The sequence below is a fragment of the Staurois parvus genome, unplaced genomic scaffold (assembly GCF_062004578.1).
Source record: "Staurois parvus isolate SC_StPar_1 unplaced genomic scaffold, SC_StPar_1.0 ptg000334l, whole genome shotgun sequence".
Taxonomy (NCBI): domain Eukaryota; kingdom Metazoa; phylum Chordata; class Amphibia; order Anura; family Ranidae; genus Staurois; species Staurois parvus.
Genome location: NW_028318130.1, coordinates 438,278 through 456,049, shown reverse-complemented (window position 1 = coordinate 456,049; position 17,772 = coordinate 438,278). Strand labels below are relative to the sequence as shown.

Genomic DNA, 17,772 nt, shown 5'->3' with positions numbered 1-17,772 from the left:
TATAAATAAAATATTAGCTTAAAAAAATATATAACCTTAAAAAGTGACCCAAAACCATTATAGTTTCCCTTAAATATTCACTTATGTTTTCAGTTTTCATATATTAGCAAACATTTTAAACAAGCAGTACAAAATGGAAAATTATAATAACTGCCTAGTAGTAATACAACAACACATTAATAAGTAAAAGAAATAAGGTATCTCACCCGTTGTGAGTGACAAGGCACTGTCTAAGCCCCAGCTTGCGGAATATATCCACTACTATCTCCATTGGTGTATGGTCCGTTACTGTAAAGGGACTCATGTCCAAGATGCTGCGGAGTTTCAAGGGGCGAGGGCTTTCTGCAGGCAGGGATGGAGTGTGTTGAGCAAAGCATACCCGGGAACTTCCAACAATGCCCTCCTGCTTTTTTCTTGCATTTTCTAAAAATGGGGAGCAAAATATTCTTGTTAGTCACTAACACTCCTGCAGGTCTTCAACACAAACCTGTCAGAACAGAAATATTTGTTGTGACAGACGTGATGTGATACAGACTGTATCATCTGCTATAGTTTTGGAACAAAACTTAATTTCGGACTCCAAATTTTGGTGTGATGCTCTAATTTTCACACTCAAACACCATTACAACAGAAATATGGCAGCTACCATTGCTGGCATTTTGTTTGTTAAAGATGCAAGTCTAGGAATGTCATCCTCATCCTGGATTAATAACGTGGTAAGTCTCTGACCAGGAACAAAACTTGTGCCTCAGCAAATAAAAAGGAGGATAACAACAATAGCTCTGGAGCTTGCACCTTCAAACAGCAAGTCACCAAGTTCAGCTACGATACATTTGTCCTGCTAAGTTCTTTTAATTCATAAAAAGAACCTACAACCAAATACAAAGATTTTTTATATATTGCAGCTTACCAGATCTTAAATTTTATGTCTGTGTTGGTTTTCTTTTTCAAGCTTTTCCTTTATTGGTAAGTTGGTAATTCTGTGATTAAAACACTTCCAGTCCTTGGGTGCCTATGCTTACTTCTCCATTGTATTTATGAAAGAAGTCATGGTTGACAGCCTGAGATTAACCCTTTCCACTATCTCCCAGCATCTCTTTAAGTGGGTCTTAGGGCTGGGAGGTGGGCTATACTTTTCTACCTTGTGATTACTGCAATTGGCTGTCACAACAATCACATGACACAGACCGGGAGTTGTCTATGACAGCACTGTTATTGTGCTGGGAGAGTGCTCTCAGCACAGAAACCTTGGTCCCCATGGACGTATACGTGAAGCACATGGGCATTAAAGCCCAAAGGCACTGCTGTCGCACATTGGCAACATGTGTTCGGTAGATGGTTAAAAGAATCTGCCCTTGTTCATCTCCATTACATGTTGGGTAATTAGTAGCTTAAACAAGCTGCGTTTTTGGGGGGTTTTTCTATTACCAGTTCAGCTTACAGGAAGTGACAACTACACTGCATTTATGGCTAGATCAACATTTATTTTCTATACTTGCAGAAATTCAAATTGTAAAAAATTTTAAATTTATACAGCTAGCACATCCAAGGATTATATAGTCTTTAAATGTTGATCTTATTTATTTAGTACAGTCAATTTACACAGTGCTTTACATACACAGTATCTCACAGAAGTGGGTACACCCCTCACATTTTTGTAAATATTTTATTATATCTTGAAATGTGACAACACTGAAGAAATGACACTTTGCTACAATGTAAAGCAGTGAGTGTACAGCTTGTATAACAGTGTAAATTTCCTGACCCCTCAAAATAACTCAACACACAGCCATTAATGTCTAAACTGCTGGCAACAAATGTGAGTACAACCCTAAGTGAAAATGCCCAAATTGGGCCCAATTAGCCATTTTCCCACCCCAGTGTCATGTGACTCGTTAGTGTTACAAGGTCTCAGGTGTAAATAGGGAGCATGTGTGTTAAATTTGGTGTTATCGCTCACACTCTCTCATACTGGTCACTGGAAGTTCAACATGGCACCTCATGGCAAAGAACTCTCTGAGGATCTGAAAAAAAGAATTGTTGCTCTACATAAAGCTGGCTTAAGCTATAAGACGATTGCCAAGACCCTGAAACTGAGCTGCGGCATGGTGGCCAAGACCATACAGCGGTTTAACAGGACAGGTTCCACTCAGAACAGGCCTCGCCATGGTCGACCAAAGAAGTTGAGTGCACATGCTCAGCGTCATATCCAGAGACTGTCTTTGGGAAATAGACGTATTAGTGCTGCCAGCATTGCTGCAGAGTTTGAAATTGTGGGGGGTCAGCCTGTCAGTGCTTAGACCATACGCTGCACACTGCATCAAATTGGTCTGCATGGCTGTCGTCCCAGAAGGAAGCCTTTTCTAGATGATGCACAAGAAAGCCCGCAAATAGTTTGCTGAAGACAAGCAGACTAAGGACATGGATTACTGGAACCATGTCCTGTGGTCTGATGAGATCAAGATAAACTTTTTTGGTTCAGATGGTGTCAAGCGTGTGTGGTGGCAACCAGGTGAGGAGTGCAAAGACAAGTGTGTCTTGCCTACAGTCAAGCATAGTGGTGGGAGTGTCATGGTCTGGGGCTGCATGAGTGCTGCCGGCATTGGGGAGCTACAGTTCATTGAGGGAGCCATGAATGCCAACATGTACTGTGACATACTGAAGCAGAGCATGACCCCCTCCCTTTGGAGACTGGGCCGCAGGGCAGTATTCCAACATGATAACGACCTCAAACACGCCTCCAAGGCGACCACTGCCTTGCTAAAAAAAAGCTGGTAGAGGTGATGGACTGGCCAAGCATGTCTCCAGAGCTAAACCCTATTGAGCATCTGTGGGGCATCCTCAAATGGAAGGTGGAGGAGCGCAAGGTCTCTAACATCCACAAGTTCCGTGATGTCGTCATGGAGGCGTGGAAGAGGACTCCAGTGGCAACCTGTGATGCTCTGGTGAACTCCATACCCAAGAGGGTTAAGGCAGTGCTGGAAAAAAATGGTGGTCACACAAAATATTGACACCTTGGGCCCAATTTGGACATTTTCACTTAGGGGTGTACTCGCTTTTGTTGCCAGTGGTGTAGACAATAAATGGCTGTGTGTCGAGTTATTTGGAGGGGACAGCAAATTTACACTGTTATACAAGCTGTACACTCACTACTTTACATTGTAGCAAAGTGTCATTTCTTCAGTGTTGTCACATGAAAAGATATAATAAAATATTTACACAAGTGTGTGTGTGTGTGTGTACATACATACATACATACACGCAGGCACAGGGAGAGCAAGCTCCAGGCAGGTGTCGTGGTTGGGATTCGAACCAAATGTTATTTTATAATAAAAAGAAATCATCTTGACATAAATAGTATGTGTTACTGTTTTATTGATTTTATTTCCAAAATTAGTTTGCTGCTTTATATGTACATGAATGCAGTCATAATTGTGCATTAAACTGCTTTGCACTGCCCAACAATGGTTATGTTTACTGCTGATTCTCACTATGCAAGTCTATATCAGATAGATGATTGGAAGCAAAGTGCACTATGTAGGTGTTATCTTGTCACTACACTTGTTTACAGCTGCAATAACTGCTTATCTAAAATGCGCCTCCTAACCTATATCTCCACATTTAATACATTTAATACAATCATATAAATATAAAGCCACAATCATGAAAAAATATTAACGTTTCACACATAATTACTTGAACACTGCAATAACTCAGAATATTTCTCTTTCTATATACTATAATATTCCTCTAAATCTCCTTGCACATGGCTGTACAGTGTGCAGAGAATGCGTAACGGACCTGCTGTAGTCGTCCATTGCAGAAGTATGTCAAAGGTTGGGTAACGCACTCATATTTGCACTCATGACATGATCTGAACACACTTTACAAGCGCTCACCTTTGAAGGCTTGTAATGTGTGTTCAGACCATGTCAGTGTGCATGCGGGTGCTTTACGCAACCCTTGGCTGTGCGGAGACCTAAAAGTGCACCAAGTTTGTACCACGATGATTGTAAACAAAGGAAAACTATTAGACCAAAAATGACTACTGTGATCTTCAGCCTGGAAGTTGACTTCCTATATTCTGGCTGCAAAAGAAGTTCTACAAGATTACATGTGGCTACCCTCCAGTCAAATAACTGGATTATAAAAAAAAACAAAACAGTAACATAATTAGAAAATGATGATCTTTCTTACCTATAGCTAATGTTAAATCTCTTCTCAGAGCAAAACCAACCAGCCGTTGAGACTCCTTTGACATGATTACAGGAAATCCATTGTAGCTGGTTTCATTGATCAGGCTTTCTATATCATCTACAGTCATATTATCTTGAGTGAGAACTGCTAGCGGTGGGTCACTCCTCCTTGGCCTCATCACATCACGTGCCAGTGTAGTATGTGTGAATTCTTCCTTTGCATCCAAGAAAGGATAGCCATTCAATCGTATGTGAGACTCATAGATGCCTTCCCGTCCAAAAGCATCTCCAACCCACTTACTGGTCATTACTGCCGCCATTAGTGGTACAATGTACTCTAAACCTCCTGTGAGCTCAAAGACGATAACAACGAGGGACACAGTCATTCGAGTTACTCCACCTGTAACAGATACAAACTGTAAACTTTTTTGCGCAATAACATATTTACTAAAGACTATGTACTTCTCATATATAAAATTTAGTTTTTACCAACAAGAATTTAGTGTCCTTTCATTTAAAATTGACCTAGAACAGAGATTTGTATGACACTGATAGACATAATCACTGAATATTTTATATATCTGTCGGGGATATTAGTGCTAAAATTGCCAAGAGATTTTCCAATCTATTCCAATTTTCCAGTGCATTCAAAGTCATGAAATAACCATCTCATGCAAAAGGAAGAAACTCACTATTGCAGTTGCAAAAGGTAGGGAAACTTGGGAGTTGCACTTGAGTTACTGCAGATCTCAACTAAATGCTGGACCTGGAACTAGGATTCAGCGATCTCATTGATGAGGACTACAAGACCTGGAATTCAGGTCCAGAGATTTCAACTGAGTACTGCACCTAAAATATGGATGTAGAGATCTCATTGACTGAGTGCTGGGCATGGAAGATGGGTTCCAGAGGTCTTACGGAAAGCCAGACCATGAACATTTGAACAGTGTACTCTACGTCAGCCCACATTAGAGACTCTGGCGGGGCTCACAGAGCGCACACCTGGAAGCCTGTTGATCAGTGTGTCACCCGGGCACAGCGGAACACATTATCGCTTTGTCCGGATGGTAACATGGTATTGTACCATGTGATTGCTGTGTCAAATCACAGCAATTACATAGTAAGAATTACCAAGTAAAAGTAAAGTCCAGTTTTCTCTGCTCTCAGAGCAGCGAGAAGTGATACAGTAGCCTGTGAGTGTACAGCACCTTGTCAGCCCTAGTGTCCCTGATCACTGCCCCTGTGTAATCATAATAAAAAATACAGCCAGCACCTGCACCAGTGCTCACAAAAACACAGCTATACACCACACCAGTGTCCTGATCACTGCTATACCAGCGTCCTGATCACATCTATACCCCCCATACCAATGTCCTGATCACCAACATATGCTAAACCAACGTCCTGATGATCATCACCATACGCCATGCCAGTGCCCTGATCACCACCATACCAGCGTCCTGATCACCACCATACCCCATACCAGCATTCTGAGCACACCATATGCTATACCAGCATCCTGATCATTGCCATACCCCAAACCAGCGTCCTATTCACCCTATATGTCATACCAGTGTCTGATTCACTGCCGTACACCTTACCAATGTTCTGACGACTGCCATTCCATGTACCAGCATGCTGATCAATGCTATACCCCATAGCAGCGTCCTGATCACCCACCATACCTCATGCTAATGTCCTGATCACCGCCATATAACATACCAACACCCGGCATTTTAGGGTCTCAACTGATCAATTTTCAGATATATATCCCACAGTTTGTAGACTCTATAACTTTCACACAGATTAAATAATATACACTGTTTTGGGTTATTTTTACTCAAAAAATGTAACAGAATACAATTTGCCCTAAATTTATGAAGAAAGATCATTTGCAAAATTTCATAACAAGAACTAAGATTAAAAAAAAGGGTTTTTTTCCCACAATTTTCAGTATCTTTTCAATTATATAGCAAAAAATAAAAAACCCAGTGGTGATCAAACCATCATACCAGCAAAAGAAAGCTCTGTCTGCTAAAATTATAAAAATTACATTTGAATGATAATTGCACTATCATGCAACACTGTACCCAAAGTGCGTTAGTGCTGAAAACTGGCATGGACTGGAAGAGGGTGAAAGTATCCGGACTTGAAGCAGTTAAATAGAGAACAATGAGAATTATCTACTCATAACACTGACTGCCCCCATCTCCAGAGTATACAAACAACAAACCACAATGACTGAAGTAACAAACATTCCCATCATTTTTAAGAAAAAGGATCATTTTTGTTTGATTATTAGCCTGTCAGTTTGGTTTTCCACTATTTTCTCCTTTTTCTTGAATTGTTTAGTGATTTACCTAATGTAATCTTTGCAAATCATTAGAACTGACTGAACATGACTTAAGCAGCCCATAGATTATGCAATTTTCTTTCATTTCAGCACAGGTGGAAGGAAAGAAAATTACCCAATTTCCGCATCAACACAGTGGGATTTACTTACTAAAGCTGGAAAGTGCAAAATTAGGCTCACTTCTGCATTGAAACCATTCAGCTTCTAATCTCAGCTTGTTCAATTACGCTTTGGCAATAAAACCTGAAAGCTAACTGGTTTCTAATTAGACGTGAGCCTGATTTTGCGCTCTCCAGCTTTAATGAATAAAATCCATTGTTGATGGGGGAATTGCTTCCACAGCCCTATTGTGTTCTGCCGATGGGAAGCCTTCCCTGCTGGCAGAGCGCAATGATCACTTATGGTTGCTATAGACAGCAGCAATAATCCCATGAAAAAAAAAAAAAAAATCAGATAGGCTGGTTGTACTAAAGTGGAATGATGGATCAACTTCAGTAAAACCAGCCTGCCCATACAGTGCCTTGAAAAAGTATTCATACCCCTTGAAATTATCCACATTTTCATGTTACAACCAAAAGCGTCAATGTATTTTATTGGGATTTTATGTGATATACCAACACAAAGTGGCACATAATTGTGAAATGGAAGAAAAATGAGAATTGGTTTTCAAAATTTTTTTACAAATAAATATCTGAAAAGAGTGGCATTCATTTGTATTCGGCCCCCTTTAATATATTCTAAAAACCAGCGCTCAAATCTTCATGCTACACAGGATTACAGAAACCATCACTCGCTGAGGTGCAACTCTCTAAAGATAGGAGAGTCTTGATGCTAGCAAAAAAGAAAAAAAAGAGGGCGCACTCTTCTCGTGCATTTCCATGATAAAAGGAAATTTATTGTAAAAAGACAAAATGGATACTCACAACCAATAGGTCATAAGAACAGAGAAAGAGCCACAGATGACGGTCCCAGACAGCGGGGATCCTATAGTAGAAAGAGCTAACGTGTTTTGGGAGTCGAACTGCCTTCCTCAGAGCTAAAATGCTATACATGCAAATGGTCCATATATAGAGGACCAAATGGTAAGGGAGACCCCACCTCACGCCATCCATACAAAAAAAAATAGGGGTGGAGCCTGCCAGGTGGAGCACAAATGAAGGGTATATTTTTTTTGCATGGAGGGAGTGAGGTGGGGTCTCCCTTACCATTTGGTTCCCTATATATCGACCATCCGCATGTATATCATTTTAGCTCTGAGGAAGGGAATTCGACTCCAGAAATGCGTTAGCTCTTTCCACTATAGGATCCCCGCTGTTTGGGACCGTCATATGTGGCTCTTTCAGCCCCCTTTACTCTGATACGCCTAACTAAAATCTAGCGGAACCAACTGCCTTCAGAAGTCACCGAATTAGTAAATAGAGTCCACCTGTATTTAAAGGAATCTCAGTATAAATATAGCTATCTGTGAAGCCCTCAGAGGTTTGTTAGAGAACATTGCTCAACAAACAGCATCATGAAGGCCAAGAAACACATCAGACAGGTCAGGGCTAAAGTTGTGGAGAAGTTGAAAGCAAGGTTAGGTTATATAAAAAATATCCCAAGCTTTGAACATCTTACTGAGCGCTGTTCAATCATTCAAAAATGAAAAAAGTATGGAAAACCTTCCAAGACACGGCCATTCACCTAAACTGACAAGCCGGGCAAGGAGAGCATTAATCAGAGAACCAGCCAAGAGGCCCAAGGGAACTCTGGAGGAGCTGCAGAAATTTACAGCTCAGGTGGCAGAATCTGTCCACAGGACAAATATTAGTTGTGCACTCCACAAATCTGGCCTTTATGGAAGAATGCCAAGAAGAAAGCCACTGTTGAAAGAGAGCCATAAGTTGTCCTGTTTGCAGTTTCCGAGAAGTCATGTGGAGGACACAGCAAATGTGGAAGAAGGTGATCTGGTCAGATGAGACTAAAAATGAACTTTTTGACCTAAAAGCAGAACGCTATGTGTGGCGGAAAACTAACACTGATCATCACCGTGAAAATGGTGGTGGCAGCGTCATGTTGTGGGGATGCTTTTCTTCAGCAGGGACAGGGAAGCTGGTCAGAGTTAATGGGAAGATGGATGGAGCCAAATACAGGGCAATCTTAGAAGAAAACCTGTCAAGAGTCTGCAAAAGACATGACACTGGGGAGGAGGTTCACCTTCCAGCAGGACAACGACCCTAAACATACAGCCAGAGCTACAATGGAATGGTTTAGATCAAAGCAGATTCATGTGTTAGAATGGCCCAGTCAAAGTCCAGACTTAAATCCAATTCAGAATCTGAATTGGAATTTAAAATTGCTGTTCACAGACGCTCTCCATCCAATCTGACAGAGCTTGAGCTATTTTGCAAAGAAGAATGTGAAAACATTTCACTCTCCATCCCCAAAAAGACTTGCAGCTGTAATTGCAGCGAATGGAGGTTCTTCAAAGGATTGACTCAGGGGGGCTGAATACTAATGCACACCACACTTCTCACATACAGATGTACCTTGGTTTACAAAATGCCTCGGTTAACTTAATTTTCGGTTTACGAATGAAAATCCGTTGAAAATAATGCTTCGGTTTACAAATTTTTTTAGCAATACGAAGTGTATGTCGGTGCCGATTTTTAAATGCAATTGCCGCATTTTTTTTTTCTTCACTATAGCTCACAGAGCTGTTACTTTCCCCGGAGTTAAAGGAAACTTTGTTTCTTTTAAGAAACTAAAAGGAAACATTGTTTCTTTTAACTTAAGGAAAGAAACTTTCTTTTTAGCTGGGGGGAAAGTGACAGCTGAATGTCTGAGCTATAGTGAATAAAAAAAAAAAAAGCGGTAATTACATTTAAAGAATCGGCACCATAATAAAAAAATGGCATGGGGTCCCCCTCCCATCCATACCAAGCCCTTCGGGACTGGTATGGATTTTGAGGGGATCTCCCATGCCAAAATTTAAAAAAAAAATGGTGTGGGGGTCCCCTCCAAAATCCATATCAGACCCTTATCCAAGCATGCAGCCCGGCAGGTCAGGAAAGGTGGGGGGGGGGGGGGGGGAGTGAGTGTCCCCCCGAACCATACCAGGCCACATGCCCCCAACATATGGGGGTGCTTTGAGGCAGAGGAGGCTCCCCCCCAAATCACCTTGTCCTTATGTTGATGTGGATGAGGGCCTCTTCCCCACAACCCTGACCGTTGGTTGTGGGGGTCTGCGGGCAGGGGGCGTTTCGGAATCTGGAAGTTCCCTTCCCCCCCAGATCCCGCCCCCCCCCCCCCATGTGAATGAGTATAGGGTACATGATCCTGATAGTCATTCACAAAAAAACAAAAAGTGTAGTGTGAAAAAAGACAGGACACGGTCTTTGACAAGTCCTGTGGACATCAGCCGAATGACATCATTGATGTCACTTGGGGTGGGGTCACATGCGTGATGTCCGCACCCTACATTTAAAATTTAGCTCAGGTGCCTCCAATTTCTCTTGATTATTGCTGAGATGTTTCTACACCTTGGCTGGAGTCCACGTATGGTAAATTCAATTGATTGGACATGATGTGGAAAGGCATATACTTCTCTATAAGCCCAGGTTCACACATATGCGGTGCAGCACATCGCATGTGATGCGCACAGGAACTGCACCGCATTCCTGAGCAAATCACATGCAATATCTGTGCAGTGCAATTTGAGCCATACATTTTGTATGGATCAAATCGCACCACATCAAAATAGTGCAGGCCCCTTTTTTTGTCCGCACCAGAATCGGATCGCACTCACACCGTGATCCAATTCTGCACATCGCACTGCGTTTTGCAAACTGATTGCAGGGTATTAACTTAATATACACATCGGATCACATGAACGGGGTACAATTGTGATGCGGTGTGGAAATCGCACAGACTGGTGCAAATTCCACACTGCAGCACTGTGAACCCAGGCTTAAAGGCCTCACAGTTGATAATGTATACTGTATCAGAGCAAAAGCCAGGAGATTACTTTGACTGAGTTCCAGAGATCCTGTGTGATGGGACAAAGATCTAGAAGGACAACCATCACTGCATCCATTTACCGATATGGCCTTTATGGCAGAGTGGCTAGAAGGAAGCACATGTGCAAAACACATGAAAGCCCGCTTGGAGTTTGCAAAAAAGCACCTGAACGACTCTCAGACTGAGGAACAAGACTCTCTGGTCTGATGAAACCAAGATTGAACTGTTTGGTCTCAATTCAAAACATTATGTCTGGAGGAAAGCACCGCCCATCAGCATATATTGGTGAGGGGAAGCACAGGACACCTTTGCTGCCAATGTGATGGGTGTCCAGTGCACCACTTACCCTTAAAGGAGGGATGGGCTCTCTCCAGGCTTACCTGCCCTCAATTTATGCATTATTATACATGTGCTTCTACTATGGAGGCTCTCAAAATTTACAGAGTTAGGACTGCATATAACACTAGAGTGCCGTGAAGTGGTTCTGCAGATTATGCATATAAGCCCTGTTTATAATATGAACTGTTACACAGGATAATGCAGTAGGATGCAGGCTGGCTGGTAACTTGAGCTAGGAATTTTTCTTTGTTGTTGTTCGACACCGCTCATCACCTGCCAATACCATCCCAACAGTGAACCATGGTAGTGGCAGAATCATGCAGTGGTGGTGTTGTTCAGCAGCAGGGACTGGGAGACCGGTCAGGGTTGAGGGCAAGCTGAATGGAGCAAAGCACAGATATATCCTCAATGAAAACCTGTTCCAACAGAGCTCAGGACCTCAGACTGGGCTGAAGGTTCACTTTCCAACAAGACAATGATCCTAAGCACACAGCCAAGCCAACACAGGAATGGCTTAGAGACAACTCTGAATATTTAAGAGTGGCCCAGCCAGAGCCATGACTTGAACCCTATTGAACATCTCTGCAAGGACCTGAAAATGGGTGTCTGACAGTCTCGATCCAATCGGCTGGCTGGGCGGCAACTGGTTAATGAAATAAAAAATTAAATTAAACAACTGTAGTATCAGGCTGCAACATAATAAAATTTAAAAAAGACAAAGGCGCCTGAATACTTTATAAATGCACTGTACAGTGGAATTTACGCAGCTACGACGATAAACTGGAAATGGTGGCGATCAGTGCCTTTTAGTGGGACTGTGATAGTGTGGCAGGCAATATGGCACTAGCCGACGCTGGCTGGGAGATACACTAATGGATACTGACATTACCAGTGAAACTAATACAGTTATGAGTGCTAATACTGTACACACTGTCACTTTAATAAGGACACTGGCTGGGAAGGGGTTAACATCTACGGTCAAAGGGTTAACTGTGTGTCTAACAATGTGCAATATGTGCTGCCTTTACTAATAGATGTGACTCTTTTCTCCCTGCAAGAAGCAGTCACATCACTGCTCTGTGTAGAGAGCCCTGTGCTGTGACTGGACACAGCCAATCAGCAAGTCCCAGCAGCCAATCAGCAAGTCCCGGCCATAAATTGCGCTGTGTCCAACCACAGCATGGCTCAGCAGCAGTTGCGCGCATATGTGCCCCAACCTGGAAGCGGGATGTTTATTTATGTTGCTGAGCCTACAGCTGCTACCCTGTCACAGTAAATATACTGTGATGGGGCGACAAGTGGTTCATGGATTCTAGTATCACTATCTGTCACTGTCTGAAGAAGGCGATAGTACAAGCTCTGACACAGTGCACTTTTTGATATGCTACAAATAAATTGCCCACAACTGGGTATCGGATGTGCTGGTGATTTCTACGACTTGTCAGACCATATACACAAAAGATCGCACTGATTGACTGTTGGACCTGAAAGATTGTGCTGAAATCTCACTGAATGACAGCTGGAACTGATAAATTGACCTCACTGATGAGTGCAGCACTGGGAACTCCAAATGCAGAGATCTCAACATAACATAAGCATTAGATATGAGCCTGGACATCCTCCAAGCCTTTTCCATCTAAATTTCCACTTTTTGCTATTTTCTGGACCAAAAGGCTGTGAGAGAGGTCATTCCCCACACCGCAGTATATATATCAAAGTGATGAGATGCTGGCGAAGTAAGTGTCCCAATGACATTGACTAATTTTGGGCATGTGTCCATATTAGGGCACTGATGTTACCAGCATCCTGCCCTGTGCTTTACATGTGCTGCAGGGCAAGGAACGACCCAGCCCACAGCTGACTGGGCTAGAAAAGAAGGAAAAGTGGAAGTTTGGATAAAAGCAGAATTCAGAGGATGCCAAAGCTCATCTCCAATATGCATCACAAACTTACCCAAACAAGCAGCGGCCCCAACCATAGCATACAGCCCTGGGGTGATGCAGTCCGCACCTACTTCACACCACTGCTTGAATATGAACCAGTCATGGTGGTAATAAGCCAGCTGCTCGACAGCAATACCCACAATCCTTCCTGCTATAGCACCAATTGCCATGCTAGGGATAAATAGGCCAGATGGAACCTGCAAAGGGAAAACTTTAAGTAAAACCTGGTGCAGGGTACTTAGAAGAAAAAAAAAATTCAAAAAGGCCATATACTAACAACAAACTAACAAGAAATCTTTCTATTGCTGGATACTAAACAATAAAATATTACTTGCTTTAAAAATCTTCCATATGTAAACTCTAGGTTCCAAAGGATCTGCATACACTGTCTGTACTGGCTTTGAGATATGGAACAGTCAGAAGGTTAACTAGTGACTTGGAACTTTGTTACCTTAATGCCAAATGTGAAGACTGTCATGATGATTTTGAACACAAGTGCCAAGCACAGCTGCCACATGGCAGAGTAAACTCCATTACCAGCAGGCCGGTCCGGAATATCATCCACAATCTTGCTAGCATTCATATCATTTTTATAATCACAAAGCGAAGAGGATTCCAAAGGCCCACAATCTGTGAAGAGCTCTTTAATCAGTTGGCTGGTGTTGAAGCGTGTGTAGGGGTTTGGGAAAGCAACAATTGCTGTAATGGCTGCCACCACAATAACCTCCAACACTGGGTACTTTCCAAACTTTGTTGTCTTTCGGCGCCGACACCAGGCAATGTTTGCACGGATGAAAAAGGCTCCCCACAGACCGCCAAACACTCCCAAAAGGATGAATGGGATCAGTTCAAATAGATACCATGGAGTGTGGTACTCTACATAAAATAACACAAGCCGGCTGTTCCCAAAGGGATTAATAGATCGCAAGATGAATGCAGCCACCAAAGCTGCGAAGAAGGATCTCCATAACGTCTTGAGTGGGAAGTAGTAACTGACCTGGAGAAACAGTAAAGATATATGAGGAAACGCCAATTATGAAAAAGGGAAATTACTACAGACTCCACATTTCCAGTAAATCTTTTTTGCTTGATTTTGTTTTTGTCAAAGCTTATAGAGGCTTTCATTGACTTGTGCGACAATTTATGCAGCCAAAATGCAATAACTATTCAAGCCATTAGAACCTCCAGCACTACAGTGAGGAACAGAAGTATTTGAACACCCTGCGATTTTGCCAATTCTCCCACTTAGAAATCATGGAGGGGTCTGAAATTCACATTGTAGATGCATTCCCACTCAGAGACAGAATTTAAAAAAAAAATTCAGGAAATCACATTGTATGATTTTTAAAGAATTTATTTGTCTTGCACTGCTGAACATAAGTATTTGAACACCTGAGAAAATCAGTGTTAATATTTGGTACAGAAGCCTTTGTTTGCAATTACAGAGGTCAAACGTTTCCTGTAGTTCTTGACCAGGTTTGCACACACTGCAACAGGGATTTTGGCCCACTCCTCCACACAGATCTCCTCTAGATCTGTCAGGTTTTGGGGCTGTCGCTGAGCAACACGGAGTTTCTGCTCCCTCCAAAGATGTTCTATTGGATTTAGGTCTGGAGACTGGCTAGGCCACTCCAGATCCTTGATATGCTTCTTACAGAGCCACTCCTTGGTTATCCTGGCTGTGTGCTTCGGGTCATTGTCATGTTGGAAGACCCAGCCACGACCCATCTTCAATGCTCTGACTGAAGGAAGGAGGTTGTTGCTCAAAATCTCACAATAAATGGCCCCATTCATCTTCTCCTTAATACAGTTCAGTCGCGCTGTCCCCTTCACAGAAAAGCACCCCCAAAGCATGATGTTACCACCCCCATGCTTCACAGTAGGGATGGTGTTTTTGGGATGCAACTCATCCTTCTTTTTCCTCCAAACACGACGAGTGAAGTTTAGACCAAAAAGTTCTACTTTGGTCTCATCTGACCACATGACTTTCTCCCATGCCTCCTCTGGATAATCCAGATGGTCATTGGCAAACTTCAGACAGGCCTGGACATGTGATGACTTGCGCAGGGGAACCTTCCGTGCAATGCATGATTTGAAACCATGACGGCATAGTGTTCTACCGACAATGACCTTTGAAACTGTGGTCCCAGCTCTCTTCATGTCATTGACCAGCTCCTCCCTTGTAGTTCTGGGCTGATTCCTCACCTTTCTTTTCATCAGTGATACCCCACGAGGGGAGATCTTGCATGGAGCCCCAGTCCGAGGGAGACTGACAGTCGTCTTTAGCCTCTTCCATTTTCTAACAATTGCTCCAACAGTTGATCTATTTTCACAAAGCTGCTTTGCAATTGCCCCGTAGCCCTTTCCAGCCTTGTGGAGGTCCACAATTTTGTCTCTGCTGTCTTTTGACAGCTCTTTTGTCTTGCCCATGGTAGTAGTTGACGTCTGACTGACTGTGGGGTGGGCAGGTGTCTTTAATGAGATCAGACAGGTGCTACTAAGTTAGATTAATGAGTGGAGTAGAGGTGGACCTTTTAAAAGGCACAGTAACAGGTCTTTGAGAGCCAGAATTCTTGCTGTTTCTTAGGTGTTCAAATACTTATGTTCAGCAATGCAAGACAAATACATTCTTTAAAAATCATACAATGTGATTTCCTGAATTTTTTTTAAATTCTGTCTCTCAGAAATCATGGAGGGGTCTGAAATTCACATTGTAGGAGCATTCCCACTCTAAGTGGGAGAACTTGCAAAATCGCAGGGTGTTCAAATATTTCTGTTCCTCACTGTATGTGTTAAAATAGTATGGCACAGAACAACTGTTCAACATGGCACCTACAGGTATACACATTCAAGAACACTCTACTCAGTAGTCTAAACAAGGTCCTGGGCTTTAAGTGAAAAGAGCCCATACACATTATGCCAAGGATAAAATAATCTAGCAATTTATACCTAACCCCAAAAAATAAATTAATAAATAAATATGAAAAAACAATTCCTTACCTCCTCCAAGCTGAACAGGACACCACCAATAGGTGCACCAAACGCTACAGATACACCAGCTGCTGAAGCTGCTGAAAGAACCTACAAAACAAAAATAGCAAATGTCATTATGTAATAAAAGCTACTTGGCAATCTCAGAAGAGATATATACATGAGAGAGGCTGGATAGAAGTCATATAAAGAAGTGTTCTAAGGTGAAATGAGAACTGGACCCTTGCTCCTGATCTTTTTATCCTCAAAAGCAAACGAAATATTCCTGTGCAATTTTACTTGGCAGATATGGCCTGACTGCTAAATTGCAATAACACACTGTTCCCATGTAAAAATATCGCTGCACATTTGTAAAGTACAGCAGTCTGCTTTACATCTGTGCATCCCACTCAGCTTACCTAGGAGAGGAATCTAGCTGTGTGTGTTATAAACGGGAAGTAAAAATGCAAGTTACAGTGTGCAGTAAAACTGCAGTGTCCAGTGGAAAATGTTATGTGTTCTCCACTACAAACTGGGCTCTATAAATACCATGGTGTGTGACAGGCTACACTCACTACCAGGTTTCAGAAGATACGGTGCTGCTAGAAAACTGCTGGAAAAACAGAACTTTTGTACTCAAGGTAAAATCCTATTCTTGGAGTCCACCGAAGTACACAGGAATTCTTAGGGCTTGTTCACACCATGGTGCAGAGACATCATTTTTTTCTGCATGTATGGTGTGAACGAGCCCCTAAACCTGTGTTTACTGCTGCCTACCAGAGCATTGGACAAGAAAAAAAAAAAATGTAGGTCAGCGCATGCACGTTTCAGTGAGTTTTATACACGTATATTCCTGAGCTGAGAAAATCCACATGTGATGTGCTGTGAACAAGGAACATAGAAAACAATTGTTTTTGTTCCCTTGCAGAATGAGTGCAGAAAATCTCACGTCTCTGCACACTAGTGGCCAAAAATTAACTGAAACATGCATGAAAACTGATATAAAACGGATGTCTCTGCAAGTGAAATCTGCACGCAAGTTTCCATCAGTTTTTCTGCACACATGGTGTGAATGAGCCCCTTAAACTTGTGTTTACTGCAGCCTATAAAAGGATTGGGCCAAAAAAAAAAAAATGTAGGCCTGCACAAGGATAATCCCTCTGAAACTCTTCAGCTCAAAGGCCATGGTCATAAACACAAAGGGGCAAGACATGTCCCTCAATAACTCTAACAAATTATTTTTATGGTGAGCAAACAAACTCATATTTTCTTTATTGAGGGAAAATGGGAAATCTTATACTTTTAGTATGTTCAAAAGCAGTCCAATTGAGGCGTGGGCAGCAGAGCCAACTCCCCCCCCCCCCCCCACCAATACAAGTCCAACAATAAGTTCTTGTCCTGGGCTGGTTAGATCATAGACACAATGTACAGAAACGATCTGAGCACCTCTGTACCTTGCAATCGCTGAGATGTGTAATCAAACTAATCGCAAATGTTAACAAAGTTTGGATCTAGCTAGCACTTCAGCCAGGAAGTTGCCCTCTTCAACCTCCCCCCACTTCCCATTTTGGATTCTGTGCGTGTGCAAATGTGTCAAGGGTCTTTGGGTCCTGACTGAGTCCTCTGGCACATCTGCTATATGTGCAAAAACAGCAGTTTATGGGAGTTTCAAATATTAACTGTGTTTGCGTACAGAACTGAAGTTCCTGTTTAAGTGGATATACAATGGCTATATAAAAGAATCGCCCACCCTTTAAAATAATCACAATTTGTTGCTTTGCTTCCTGAAATGAAGACAGACACCGATCGCTGTACGGGACCTCTGTGTGAGGTCCCGATCATGTGATCACTGATTGGCCAATCAGTGATCACATGAATAGCAGCAAGCAAGATGTCACTTACTGACATTGATCACTACGTGTGAAATCTGTGAATGATCACAGAGGTCACATGGTACAAGGCTATTCACAAC

General features: G+C 42.3%; 1 protein-coding gene across 4 annotated transcripts in view; it reads right to left on the bottom strand.

Annotated features, from left to right (window-relative positions):
• CLCN3 (Cl-/H+ antiporter 3) overlaps positions 1 to 17,772 on the bottom strand; it is a 132,279-nt gene that overhangs the window by 20,549 nt on the left and 93,958 nt on the right. For all 4 annotated transcript variants that reach the window (XM_089684023.1, XM_089684025.1, XM_089684024.1 and 1 more), the window contains 5 exons: positions 15,831 to 15,911; positions 13,282 to 13,827; positions 12,841 to 13,027; positions 4,198 to 4,596; positions 207 to 423 (listed from right to left, as the gene is read on the bottom strand). In XM_089684023.1, the coding sequence (XP_089540149.1) occupies positions 207 to 423; positions 4,198 to 4,596; positions 12,841 to 13,027; positions 13,282 to 13,827; positions 15,831 to 15,911 (1,430 nt within the window). The remainder of the gene's footprint in view (positions 1 to 206; positions 424 to 4,197; positions 4,597 to 12,840; positions 13,028 to 13,281; positions 13,828 to 15,830; positions 15,912 to 17,772) is intronic.